Source organism: Triturus cristatus, chromosome 3_2 (genome assembly GCF_964204655.1).
Source record: "Triturus cristatus chromosome 3_2, aTriCri1.1, whole genome shotgun sequence".
Classification (NCBI taxonomy): domain Eukaryota; kingdom Metazoa; phylum Chordata; class Amphibia; order Caudata; family Salamandridae; genus Triturus; species Triturus cristatus.
In genome coordinates this window covers 625,001,733-625,015,803 of record NC_140584.1, presented here as the reverse complement: position 1 = coordinate 625,015,803, position 14,071 = coordinate 625,001,733, and the positions used below count along the sequence as shown (strand labels likewise).

Sequence of the window (14,071 nt, the reverse complement as noted above, 5' to 3'; positions counted from 1 at the left end):
GCTTGGGGATCTTTAAATGGCAGACCATTGTCTCACCTTTCAAGAAACACAGGAGTTGTTTGGGGTGAGCCTGGAACAGTTCTTGCAGTTCACTTCGCTGACCAGAGTAGCGAGGGGGCTGTGGCCTGGCTTCCTAGCAACACCTCAAAAGATCTGTGCAGTGGGGGGGATAGTGGAACTTGGATCTTCCAGACGATTGGTGTCCCATTTATACTGGTACCTTAAAGAGGACCGACCGCAGGTTGACTATTTAACATGGGGTGGTTGGGAAGCGGATCTACCAGTGCCCATAACTAGAACAGAATGGCATAAAACGTATGCCCTGATGAAGGAAGTGTCCAATAATGCCCGCTATAAATTGACTAATTTTAACGTCCTGTACCGGGAGTAAAATATACCCCACTCACATGAATAACAGCCCGAGATGCAGGGAGGGTGGAACACAAGTTACCCACATGATTTGGAGTTGTGGCAGTATAGCCCAGTATTGTCAAGAGGTGATCTGGTGCTTGCTACGGACTACCAATATTTCACTTGAGATCACCGCTGAGCACTATCTGCTGGGCCTCATCCCGTGCCCCAAGGATGGTAGGGTGCCATAGATTTGCTCACTTGGGGCTATTACTGGCCAATATTTGAGTTGCTATGCAGTGGATGCCTGCTCTTGGACACGCAATACTGGCATAGTTAAGGGACTTGACAGAATAGGCTTGGACGGACCGAAGGCGTATGAATGACGTTTGCACTGATGAGCGCCTGAAGGATGATTGTTGAGAGTGGGAGAGCCATAATGCACGGCGTGACAGGGGTGGTGGGGGGTGAGCCTGCTGCTAAGGCGTTAGATGGAGAGGCCCAACACCCTTTATGAGACAAGTGTGACCATCGCTTGAGATGTGGCAGTGCACGATTTGCGGTGCACCACTGCCTATGATTTGAAGTGAGCCTTGCCGTAGTAATAGCAGTGCAGTGGACACTACTTTTAGACCCAGTAGCAAGAGAATATGCCATAATATTGCTCCACTGGGGTAGCAACTGGTATGGGAGGGCGGTCGAGACACACGGAGCTCAATTGTAAGGAGTTGCTGGTTAACTTAGGGATGATTGCATGACCATGATTGGAGACAATGGTACCATGAATTGTACGTTCAACGCTATGAACTAACTGCAAGTTGAATGTTATCATGTTGCCAACAGTGACGTGTCACTATTTGCTTTGTTATGTTATGTATAAAAATTTAAAGAAAACATAAGAAGAAAAAAAAGAAATCAGCTTTTTCTTCCTGTTTATGAACCGGTTAAGAAGGGATACTTATGTCCCTTATCGATATATGCTGGTCGCTACAAAGTCACGGATTGTTTAGAGGCTGGTGTCGTGTTAGATGCCAGCAACAGGTGCTGATCAGGTGCCAAAGAATGATGGTTTGAACATTCAGCAGGTCTTTAGGTGTGGTCACGGAGGCTGCCTACTGTGTTGTACATAATTCCAAAACACATCTAAAATTATAAATAAAGCATGTCTGTGATGTGACAAATACCTTAAAAAAACTCACATCATGGCACTTACATCAACTATGCAAGCCTGAAACGGCTTAAGAGGGCCTCACTTGCCCACTCCTATCTTCTCACACGGACTCAGGTAGAGCCTCCAAGAAGTTTAGTAAAAGCTGATTCTATGTTCTGTCTTCCCATAAGTATACGGCATATTACAGTTCCCCATGCTGTCCTTGACCTCTCTATCGCTCCTCATCCTTCCTCTGTCTCTTAAGCGTGTTTGTCTTTCCCTTTTGCCTCTATGTCACAAGTTCCTTTCAGCCCCTTCTCATTCCAGGGCTTTCTGGTCCCATCTCATGCTTGGGGTTAAGCTCCCTTTGCCTGTCCCATATATTCAGATTCACCCTCACCATCTCATCGCACATTTGATACTCACGTGACCGGGTTGAAGGGCCGCTTGCTTCGGTCAGACTGCGACTGCTCAATGTTAATCGACTGGTTAATCGCTTCTAACTGAGGGAGAGACATCAAAGACAGCATTAAAAGAGGTAGGAAAGCAAGAAAGTGGCACCCATTTTGTTCAACAAAAAATGAGGAGCGGTCATCTAGCTAAAACCTACAGAAACTCAGCAAATGGCATTAAGCCCTATAGAGTAAATGTTTACTACTCTATGAAAAAAACTGCCATGTATCCAAACTTGTATTGTTACGGACATATCTGTTATACATCACCTGTCACATTTAAACACTGGATAAAAGCAAAGATTATACCTGATCTTCAATGTTTAATGTAGGTAAAAGTGGTGTATGAAGCTGATGAAGTTGCAAATAGTTGTTTGCCACCTTCACAAACATATATGAAAAGATCTGAAACTTTGCAGTCTCTTGGTTTGATACTTCTGCAGGAAATCGTGACATTCATAACTCTTTAAGTCATTATCGAACATGAACAATAAAAGACATACTTCGCAGATAATTGCTAGTGTTCTCATGCATCGTTTCATTGGGCGTACAAAAACTCTGCAAAGGTAGCTCTGCAGAGGAAAATTCGGGAAACATTTTCCAATTCGTATAGAAGACATCTGGAAAGGTAAAGTTGCAAAGGAAAATTCTACAAATATCTTCCAGTGTGGATACAAAAAAATCTGCATAGATTCTCCACTGTAACTGAGTTTGTTTAGAATGAAAGTTAGGTTGCTATGTAATAGTAACACGAAAAAACTGAAATCAGGCAAAGGTAATCCAGGAAGCCTTGAACACTCCAGGAAGAGTGAAAATCACAGAACACAAATCGAAGGACAACTGGGAAAGATTAGTAGTTTGGGATGCAGATATGCAGAATTATGACTATGTTATATTGATGCCCTTCTAATAATATGGGATACTGTTTTATCAACATTGGTAGCATTTTTATTAGGATTCAATAATTATCTGATATTAAAATGTGCTTTTAAATATAGTCAAGATGAGTTACATTTTTTAGCTTTCATAATTGATGTACCAATTGTATAAATGCACATCCACTCCCCCAAAAATGTATAATGCATTTATAATTCTTTGCAAAAGATTTTCACCACACATATTTGAAGAGAAAAGCTTAGTTATGACCAGCAACATAAAACAGAGTTTTTATTTTTATTTTTTGGGGGGGCGTGGCTTAGACAGCAATGGGTGCAGACGCCTGACTCCACAGCTCCGTAACCCCTGGGAGCGAGCAACACAAAAGAACACATATGCGCTGAAAGAAACAGAAAGACGGTGACACCAGAGGACGTCGGAACAAGCAGGGAGCCGGCTGGGCTGAGCAAAACAACCGGACCAGCAACACGGGAGGAAGAAACCCGAAATCGGAGAGAGGATGATAACAGGATCCAAGATGGTGGCCGCAAGCTGAATTACCCCGAGGCTGTAACCAGAATCTCAGATACACACACAGTGTTCCCCTGCAACCAACCCGTAGAACTGCACGCAAGGCCAGTAATGCTGGGAACTTCAGGTGATATCGGAGACCTGACAGCACCAAGTGAGAGACAAACGGAGGTGCGATAAACTTAACGGGCAAAAGCAAAACCGAAACTGTAACAGTCACCGGCTGATGCGGGCCGCCATCTCTTAGGGAACAACAACAACGTGACACGCACAGCGAACAAAGTCCTAAGACTTGCACTGATGGGAGGAGGAGAGTGGAGTAACTCTAGCATAAACTGGGTCATTAAGGTGTACCAAGCCTAGGGAAAGATCAGGACTGGGACCAACGTCCCGAATCGGCCCGAGCGAAACCGAAAACTTTCAATTGGGGGCCGTCATCTTGATTTCGCCATCCTGGGTATGCAGTATAACAGAGACAAGCTACGAACAAACAAAATTAAGCACCGAAGCCTAGGGGAGATCGGCGGTGTGCCTAACACACCAAACAAATACTGGCTGACGGGAACCGTCATCTCTTAGAGAAAGAACAACGTGACACCCATGGTGAACAACAACCTAAATCTCGCATAGACGGCGGGGGGGAGAGGAGTAAGCCCAACATATAGGAGAGGGCCACTATCATAAACTGGGACAATACAGTGCACCGAAGCCTAGGGAGAAATCGGAGGTGTGCCCAACGCCCAAATTCTGACTGAGCGAAACAGAAACCTCTGACTAGGGGCCGCCATCTTTTATACCGCCAGCTTTGTAACTATGAACCAACAAACTTAAGCACCGAAACACAGCACAACTTTTAGGAGAGGGCGACTATCATAAACTGGGTCAGTACGGTGCGCAGAAGCCTAGGGAAAAGATCTGAGGGGTACCCAACGCCCAAATTCCGCCCGAGTGAAACCAAAACTTCTAGCTGGGGGCCGCCATCTTTATACCGCCGTCTTTGTAACCACGAAGAAACAAAGCTAAGCACCGAAACCTAGCCCAACAATAGGAGAGGGCTACTATCGTAATCTAACTCAGTACGGTGCGCCAAAGCCTAGGTAAAGAGTGGAGGGGTGCCCAACGCCCAATTTCGGCCCGAGCGAAACCAAAACTTCTAGCTGGGGGCCGCCATCTTTATACCGCCATCTCTGTAACTACGTACAAACAAAGTTAAACACCGAAAACCAGGGGAGATCGGTGGTGCGCCTAACACTCCGAACAGATACTGGCTGACGAGGACAGTCATCTTTTAGGGAAGCAACAACAACGTGACACTCAAGGTGAACAACAACCTAAGTCTCGCATAGACGGCGGGAGAGAGAGGAGTAAGCCCAAACACATAGGAGAGGGCCACTATCATAAACTGGGTCAGTACGGTGCACCAAAACCAAGGGAAAGAACAGAGGTGCGCCCAACGCTCAAAATCGGCCTGTGCAAAACCGAAACTTCAAGCTGGGCGCCACCATTTCTGTAACACACAACTACTGCGTTAAAGGGTGAGCAGTCAAAGCTAAGCAAGGGACAAAGTGCCCACCACCCTTAACTTAAGAGGGGCGACAGACCACTAACGGAGAGAAAATCATAAACCTCTAGGTAGAAATGAATCGTAGCTAAACCTTTAGCACCAATCCGCCCACAGGCTCCACTCGAGCCAACCTACAGTGCTACCTAGACATACCACCTGTTAGACCTGTCAGCCCTTTGGGTGGTCCCTCCTCATCATTATTTATTTTGTCCCACTTTTGCCTCAAACCCTGTTTGAATTTTTCCTTTTTGGGAACCACCAGACTTTTTCGTGTTGCCACAGATTCAGGGAACCATTTTAGCTACCCCTGAAACTTCTGTCTGAGGGCCTGGAGCACAAAATGGTGGCCACCTGTGACATCACCAGCATCCACTGGAACCTACCAGCACCTTCCAGAACATTCCAGGAGATTCCAGAACCCTGTGACCGTTGGAGGCGGTTTAGAATGTTGGGAGGTTAAGTCAGAGAGTTGGCAGTTGGAGCTGGCAGTTGGCACCTGACTGGTGAAGAGAGAGGAGCACAACAGTGAAGGAGGAAGGAGTGAAGCAGCAGGGGTGGAAACTTGTGCCTGGAGTGGGGTCCATAAACCCACCCTTGATACTTGTCCCTACTGATGGATCCCAGCCTATAGCCCTGTGTGGGAAGAAGACAGAAAAACCCATCCTAAGGACCTGGACAGCAGGAACAGGCCTTAGAACCAAGAAAACAGCAAGATTCTGACCTGAGAACTGGTTTCCCTGGAGTCCGGCGTCGAGTAGCCTGAAGATCTGGAGCCCGAGGTGGAGAAGCGGCGCTGACTGAAGTAGCAGACGTCGTACCCGGAGCCGCCTGAGGTCGTGAGAGGGCGCCGACGGAGGTCGTGAGGAATACCAGAGGTCGAGGAGGAAGTGAACCGAGGTCGAGCGAGCGGCGTCATCGGAGGAGTGAAGTCCGCCCTCCGGAGTCGTCGGAGACCGAGGTAGAGGAGCACCGGAGGTCGGGAGTGAGGATCGCACTCCGGAGTCGCCCGGAACCTGTGAGGAGGAACACCGGAGGTCGGGGGTGAGGATCGCACCCCGGAGTCGCCGGAAGTCGACATCGAGGCCAGGCCGGCCGACGTCATCGGAGCCGAGAGCGCCATCGGGCCGGAGCCGCCCGAAGTCGACATCGTGAAGAGACTGCCCGACGCCGTCGAATCGGAGGTCGAGATCGAACCGAGGCCACCGACATCGGACCGGAACCGCCTACCGGCGTCGTCAAAGAACTGACATTGTGCCGAGGCCGCCGAGACCGAACCGGAACCGCCTCACGGCGTCGACACGACTCCAGCGGCGTCGGAACATCAGAAAAAGGGCAGTAAGTGGAGTAGAGGGCGCCTAAGGCCCTGTGGAGACCTGAGAGACTGCTCTAAGGGGCTAGGGAGGTGCTGAAACCAACATGACTGTGCCTGGGGTGAACTGGGACTAACCTAGAGAGGTTGTGTGGAGAGAGAAAGCCAGGGCACTGGTATTCCCCCCTTGATCTACCTCAGTTTAGGCCTCAGCCTTGTCCCAGCCAGGGAGTAGCCCCCCCCCTCAAGCCTTCCACAACCCTACAAGCTGTGCCTGGGCCAAATCAGCCCTTAAGAATTGAAGTGTCATCTGATTATATGAGTGTTGCTGTATACTTTTAATTATTTATTGGGGGGTACTGTATTTATTGGGTTTTTACCTATTTATTGCTGCACTATATTTATAGGCCCACAGGACTTGTTGGTGTACAATATTTATTGGTACAGTATTTATTGCCTCAAAGTATTTAATTGTCTGTATATATTGCACTTGTATTTATGCCCTGTTATTTATGATCACCCCTATTTATTTCATCAAACAGCCAATATTTATTTGACCTGCACTAATTGAAATTTGTATATTGTGATTGACCTATTTATTTTTCCAATCAGCAACTAAGAGAAAAAGATAAAGAAGAATATTTTCATAATTTTTACGGTGTAGAGTCGTTTTTGGAACGGATGCACGCATGGTTATTGTATGGGTATATTGTATGCTTAGCACTGCGCCTGTTTCCTGACCACTCGAGCCAAGCTACCACAGTGTGTTCGGGGAGTCCACCACCACCCTGCGGAGTGGGAGTGGGCTGTTTCCAACATAAATTGGTGTTCAGTGGTGGGATCGAGCTGTGCCTACGTATACTCAACAATAACTGTGGGTAGTCCATAGGCCTACACCGGGAGTTTTCTCAAAGCGGCCTTCCTAATTGTGGGTTTTTGTTTTTTCCAAATTTACTCTGGTGGTGGGAGGAGGTATTATTAAAGGTACCCCCCTGCATTGTTACTGCACAAAACCTGTCCTCTAACCTGAGTGGGCAAGATGGAGTTTGTACTAGAAAATCTAGAAACGTACACTGTGGCCCAACTCAGGGAGTTTTGCCAGCGGGAGGGGGTGTACTGTCCCCCAGGAGCAAAGAAGGGTGCACTCCAAACCAGCTTAAGGGCTTGGGGGGAGGCACGCAGGGAAAGCAAGGCTGAGGAGGAAGACAGGGATGGAGAGCCTGACCCCGAGGGGGCTGAGATGTACCAACCTGAGGTGGGGAACCTGTCAGCAGGGCCCAGAACCATTTCTAGGAAGGGCAGCAGTGCCTCTAGCGGTGGCTTGTCTGAAGTGGAGCTAACGGACCGGAGGGAGAAAAGACAGCTCACATGGGACTTAGCAAGGCTGGAAAAGGAGAAGGAGGAGCAGAGGATGGCCCATGAATTGCGACTGAAAGAAATGGATCTTCAGATCTTGAGATTCGGGGCACAACCTGTTCCTAATGGTGGCAGCCAAACCCAAGAGATCACCAGGGAATCTAAACCTTACCTGCCAAAGGACATAGTGGCTAGCTATGGAGTGGGCGACGATATCGCCAAGTGGCTAGCGGCCTATGAGGTCTCACTGAGGGCCCATGGGGTTCCGGAGAAGTACTGGGGAGGGGGATTGTATAAGTACATGCCTCCAGCTGGTAGGGATGCTTTATTGGCCCTCGAGGAGGATGAGCAGACCCACTACCCCGCCATGAAACTGGCGCTCATCAGAAAGTTTGGACTAACACCTGAAAAGTACAGACAGAAGTTCAGGGGTAGTCACAAACTGGGCACACAGAATTGGGTGGACTTCCTGGACTATGCGAAGAAGGCAATGGAAGGTTGGATTCAGGGCAGTGAAGTAAGGAGCTACGAGGAGTTGTTCGACCTAGTACTGAAGGAACACCTGCTCGAGAAATGTTTCCCTGAACTGCGGCAACACCTGGTGGATAGCAAGCTGACCAGTCCCCGGAAGCTTGCTGAGGAGGCGGACATTTGGGCTAGTACCCGGGTGTCCACAAGGGGGACTGGAGGGGATACTCAAAAGGCCGGACAGGGCGCCCCCCAGAAGAAAGAGGGAGGGGAAAAGAAAAAGGAGTTCTCCAAAGGCCCCCAAAATAACTTCCAAGGGAAGGGAACAGGATTCACCTCTAAGGCTAACCCACCCAGAAACCCTAATCCTGGCCAGAGTCAGCAGCCAAGGGTTGTCCATTGCTACGAGTGCGGTGGCGTTGGACACTATAAAGGAGATCCGAAGTGTCAGAAACGATCACCCCCTCCCACTGGAGGAAAGACCCCCGGAGTAGCTAGTGCAGTGCTCGGGGAGGAGATGCCCTTAGCTAAGGGAAGGGAGTGGGCGGGTGTCACTTTAGTGTCCCTGGGAGAACGGGAGATGGTTCCTAAGATCCAGGTGCCCGCAAATACCGCAAAGTATGGGCAGTGGGTCACCATCAACGGCCAAAGAGGGGAGGCTCTGAGAGACACAGGAGCCAGTATGACTATGGTGCGTAGTCAACTGGTGTCTCCAGAGCAGGTAATTCCCGATGTACTCCACCCAGCCGCGATGGCTGACGGCAGAACAGGTCACTATCCCGTGGCCGAGGTTCCCTTTGAATGGGGGGGGGTTGCAGGTTCACTTCGAGTTGCCGTAAGCCCTGCCGTGCCAGTCGATTGTCTGCTGGGGAATGATATGGAGCACAACGCTTGGAAGGAGGTGGAATACCGGACTCATACCGAGATGCTGGGTACACCTGACTGGGCCTGTGTTAGCACAAGGTCCGCGACTACCCGAAGAGGGAGTTCATTTCGGCTGGAGCCTGGAACAAAGGCCCAGCCAGCTGCCAGTCAAGGGAAGAACCGAGGACAGGAGGAGCCTGCCTCGGCGTCTCCACCCCGTAGGACGGATAGGCCACCGGAGGTGGTGGACCAGGAGTCTGCGGTGGGGGACGTTACCAACCTGGAGGACCTACCCATCCCGGCCGAGTGGCACGTGGAGGGAGGCCCGTCCAGGGAGGAATTCTGCCAGGGCCAGAGGGAGTGCCCTACCCTTGAGGGGCTGAGGCGACAGGCCGATGCCCAGGCAGCAGGGAACGTTGAAGGGAACTACAGTGTTTACTGGGAGGATGGCCTCCTCTACAGTGAACCCAAGGCACCCCTACATGGATCGTCACGAGCCTTGGTAGTTCCTCAACGTTATCGAGCCTTCCTTTTAGAGTTGGCTCACGAGATCCCCTTGGCAGGACACCTGGGGCAAGACAAGACCTTCGCCCGTCTTGTCCCACACTTTTATTGGCCTCAGATGAAAGTGTCGTCCGATACCTACTGCCGGACATGTGTGTCTTGCCAAGCCAGTGGGAAAACAGGGGTGAAGCTGAAAGCTCCCCTGGAACCACTTCCTGTCGTTAGCACCCCCTTTGAAAGGGTGGGCATCGACATTGTGGGTCCGTTAGATCCGCCAACATCAGCTGGTCACAGGTTTATCCTGGTCCTGGTGGATCATGCCACACGGTACCCAGAGGCAATACCTCTGAGGACCATAACAGCACCTGTTGTGGCAAGGGCCCTGATGGGAATCTTTACCCGAGTGGGTTTTCCCAAGGAAGTAGTGTCCGACAGGGGGACCAACTTCATGTCAGCGTACATGCGGGCCATGTGGAAGGAGTGTGGAGTGACATACCGGTTCACCACTCCTTACCACCCCCAGACCAATGGTCTGGTGGAGAGGTTTAACAAAACCTTGAAGGGCATGATCAGAAGTCTGCCTGAAAGCCTGCGGAGGAAATGGGACGTCCTCCTACCCTGTTTACTTTTTTCCTACAGGGAAGTGCCACAGAAGGGAGTGGGCTTCAGCCCCTTCGAGCTTCTGTATGGGCACCCTGTACGTGGACCTCTCAACCTGGTGAGAGACGGATGGGAAAGAACTCCCAGAAAGCTTCCCCAGGATGTGGTGAGCTACATGCTGGCCTTCCGGAGCCAAATGGCTAAGTTGTGGAAGCAAGCTTCTGACAACTTGGAAGCCAGCCAAGCAGTAATGAAGGCGTGGTATGACCACAATGCTCACCCGGTGGAGTTGGAGCCTGGCCAGAAGGTGTGGGTGATCGAACCAGGAGAGCTTAGCGCCCTCCAGGATCGCTGGTCAGGACCCTTTGAGGTGTTGGAGAAGAAGGGTAAGGCTACCTACTTGGTGGACCTGAAGACCCCTCGTCAGCCCCTGCGGGTGCTGCATGCCAACCGCCTCAAACCCCACCACGAGAGGCCCGAAGTCATCTTGATGATGGTGACTGACGGAGGAGAGGACGTGGAAAGCGAGCCTCTCCCTGATCTGTTTGCGTCTCAAGAAAAGGATGGGTCGGTGGAGGGAGTGATTCTCTCCCCATCTCTAACTCCTGAACAGCAGGAGGACTGTCGCCAGGTCCTGGGGCAGTACTCTTCGTTGTTCTCCCTTGTCCCGGGTAGGACTCACCTGTGCGTCCATGACGTGGACACAGGAGACAGCCCACCTGTGAAGTCCAAGATCTACCGGATGTCAGACAAGGTGAAGGCCAGCATTCATAGTGAAGTCACTAAGATGCTGGAGCTAGGAGTGATTGAACCTTCTAGCAGCCCCTGGTCTAGTCCGGTGGTGTTAGTACCGAAAGCTGCACCACCGGGTGCCCAACCAGAACTGAGGTTCTGTGTGGACTACCGGGGACTGAATTCAGTGACAAAAACTGATGCTCATCCGATCCCTAGGGCGGATGAATTGATTGACCGGCTGGGAGCTGCCCAATATCTAAGTACCTTTGACCTTACTTCGGGGTACTGGCAGATCTCTTTGACTGATGGAGCAAGGGAAAGGTCAGCCTTCTCCACGCCCAATGGCCACTACCAGTTCTGTGTGATGCCCTTTGGGCTCAAGAACGCACCTGCCACGTTTCAGCGCCTGGTAAACCAGATCCTCACCGGAATGGAGAGTTTCTCTGCTGCTTATCTGGATGACATAGCCGTCTTCAGTAACAGCTGGGAGGATCACTTGCATCACCTGCAAGCCGTTCTCCAGGCCCTGAGACAAGCTGGATTGACGATCAAGGCCAGCAAGTGCCAGATCGGGCAGGGGTCGGTAGTGTACCTTGGACACTTGGTGGGTAGGGGAGCGGTGCAACCCCTCCAGGCGAAGATCGAGGCCATCATGGCCTGGGAACCCCCCAAGACACAGACTGAGGTCCGAGCATTTTTGGGCCTCACGGGATACTACCGTCGCTTCGTGAAGGGATACGGTACCATCGTAACCCCCCTCACGGAGCTCACGTCCAAGAAACAACCTCGACGGGTAGTCTGGACGGAGGCTTGTCAGCAAGCCTTTGAGAGATTGAAGAAAGCCATGTGCGAGGCCCCGGTCTTAAGGGCCCCAGACTTTTCCAAGAAGTTCATTGTCCAGACAGATGCATCAGAACATGGCATTGGGGCAGTGTTATCGCAACTCAACGAAGAGGGTCTGGATCAACCCGTGGTCTTCCTATCCCGGAGACTACTTCCCAGGGAACAGAAGTGGAGTGCAATAGAGCGAGAAGCCTTTGCAGTGGTATGGGCTCTGAAGAAGTTGCGGCCATACCTGTTTGGCTCGCACTTCCTAGTTCAGACCGACCACAGACCCCTTCGTTGGCTGATGCAAATGAAGGGGGAGAATCCCAAGTTGTTGAGGTGGTCTATTTCCCTACAGGGGATGGACTTTCAGGTGGAACATCGGCCTGGAGTGGACCACGCCAATGCAGACGGTCTCTCAAGGTATTTCCGCCTTAGTGATGAGAACTCCCAAGGGGTTGGGTAGCTCTCCCCACTTTCAGCTGGGGGGGACGCGTGTTAGACCTGTCAGCCCTTTGGGTGGTCCCTCCTCATCATTATTTATTTTGTCCCACTTTTGCCTCAAACCCTGTTTGAATTTTTCCTTTTTGGGAACCACCAGACTTTTTCGTGTTGCCACAGATTCAGGGAACCATTTTAGCTACCCCTGAAACTTCTGTCTGAGGGCCTGGAGCACAAAATGGTGGCCACCTGTGACATCACCAGCATCCACTGGAACCTACCAGCACCTTCCAGAACATTCCAGGAGATTCCAGAACCCTGTGACCGTTGGAGGCGGTTTAGAATGTTGGGAGGTTAAGTCAGAGAGTTGGCAGTTGGAGCTGGCAGTTGGCACCTGACTGGTGAAGAGAGAGGAGCACAACAGTGAAGGAGGAAGGAGTGAAGCAGCAGGGGTGGAAACTTGTGCCTGGAGTGGGGTCCATAAACCCACCCTTGATACTTGTCCCTACTGATGGATCCCAGCCTATAGCCCTGTGTGGGAAGAAGACAGAAAAACCCATCCTAAGGACCTGGACAGCAGGAACAGGCCTTAGAACCAAGAAAACAGCAAGATTCTGACCTGAGAACTGGTTTCCCTGGAGTCCGGCGTCGAGTAGCCTGAAGATCTGGAGCCCGAGGTGGAGAAGCGGCGCTGACTGAAGTAGCAGACGTCGTACCCGGAGCCGCCTGAGGTCGTGAGAGGGCGCCGACGGAGGTCGTGAGGAATACCAGAGGTCGAGGAGGAAGTGAACCGAGGTCGAGCGAGCGGCGTCATCGGAGGAGTGAAGTCCGCCCTCCGGAGTCGTCGGAGACCGAGGTAGAGGAGCACCGGAGGTCGGGAGTGAGGATCGCACTCCGGAGTCGCCCGGAACCTGTGAGGAGGAACACCGGAGGTCGGGGGTGAGGATCGCACCCCGGAGTCGCCGGAAGTCGACATCGAGGCCAGGCCGGCCGACGTCATCGGAGCCGAGAGCGCCATCGGGCCGGAGCCGCCCGAAGTCGACATCGTGAAGAGACTGCCCGACGCCGTCGAATCGGAGGTCGAGATCGAACCGAGGCCACCGACATCGGACCGGAACCGCCTACCGGCGTCGTCAAAGAACTGACATTGTGCCGAGGCCGCCGAGACCGAACCGGAACCGCCTCACGGCGTCGACACGACTCCAGCGGCGTCGGAACATCAGAAAAAGGGCAGTAAGTGGAGTAGAGGGCGCCTAAGGCCCTGTGGAGACCTGAGAGACTGCTCTAAGGGGCTAGGGAGGTGCTGAAACCAACCTGACTGTGCCTGGGGTGAACTGGGACTAACCTAGAGAGGTTGTGTGGAGAGAGAAAGCCAGGGCACTGGTATTCCCCCCCTTGATCTACCTCAGTTTAGGCCTCAGCCTTGTCCCAGCCAGGGAGTAGCCCCCCCCTCAAGCCTTCCACAACCCTACAAGCTGTGCCTGGGCCAAATCAGCCCTTAAGAATTGAAGTGTCATCTGATTATATGAGTGTTGCTGTATACTTTTAATTATTTATTGGGGGGTACTGTATTTATTGGGTTTTTACCTATTTATTGCTGCACTATATTTATAGGCCCACAGGACTTGTTGGTGTACAATATTTATTGGTACAGTATTTATTGCCTCAAAGTATTTAATTGTCTGTATATATTGCACTTGTATTTATGCCCTGTTATTTATGATCACCCCTATTTATTTCATCAAACAGCCAATATTTATTTGACCTGCACTAATTGAAATTTGTATATTGTGATTGACCTATTTATTTTTCCAATCAGCAACTAAGAGAAAAAGATAAAGAAGAATATTTTCATAATTTTTACGGTGTAGAGTCGTTTTTGGAACGGATGCACGCATGGTTATTGTATGGGTATATTGTATGCTTAGCACTGCGCCTGTTTCCTGACCACTCGAGCCAAGCTACCACAGTGTGTTCGGGGAGTCCACCACCACCCTGCGGAGTGGGAGTGGGCTGTTTCCAACACCACCCCACCGACTAAAGCA

General features: G+C 51.0%; 1 protein-coding gene across 2 annotated transcripts in view; it reads right to left on the bottom strand.

Moving 5' to 3' along the window:
* Positions 1-14,071, bottom strand: part of MYRF (myelin regulatory factor) — a 449,420-nt gene that overhangs the window by 115,904 nt on the left and 319,445 nt on the right. For both annotated transcript variants that reach the window (XM_085648540.1, XM_085648541.1), the window contains exon 9: positions 1,928-2,004. In XM_085648540.1, coding sequence (XP_085504666.1) covers positions 1,928-2,004 — 77 coding nt within the window. The remainder of the gene's footprint in view (positions 1-1,927; positions 2,005-14,071) is intronic.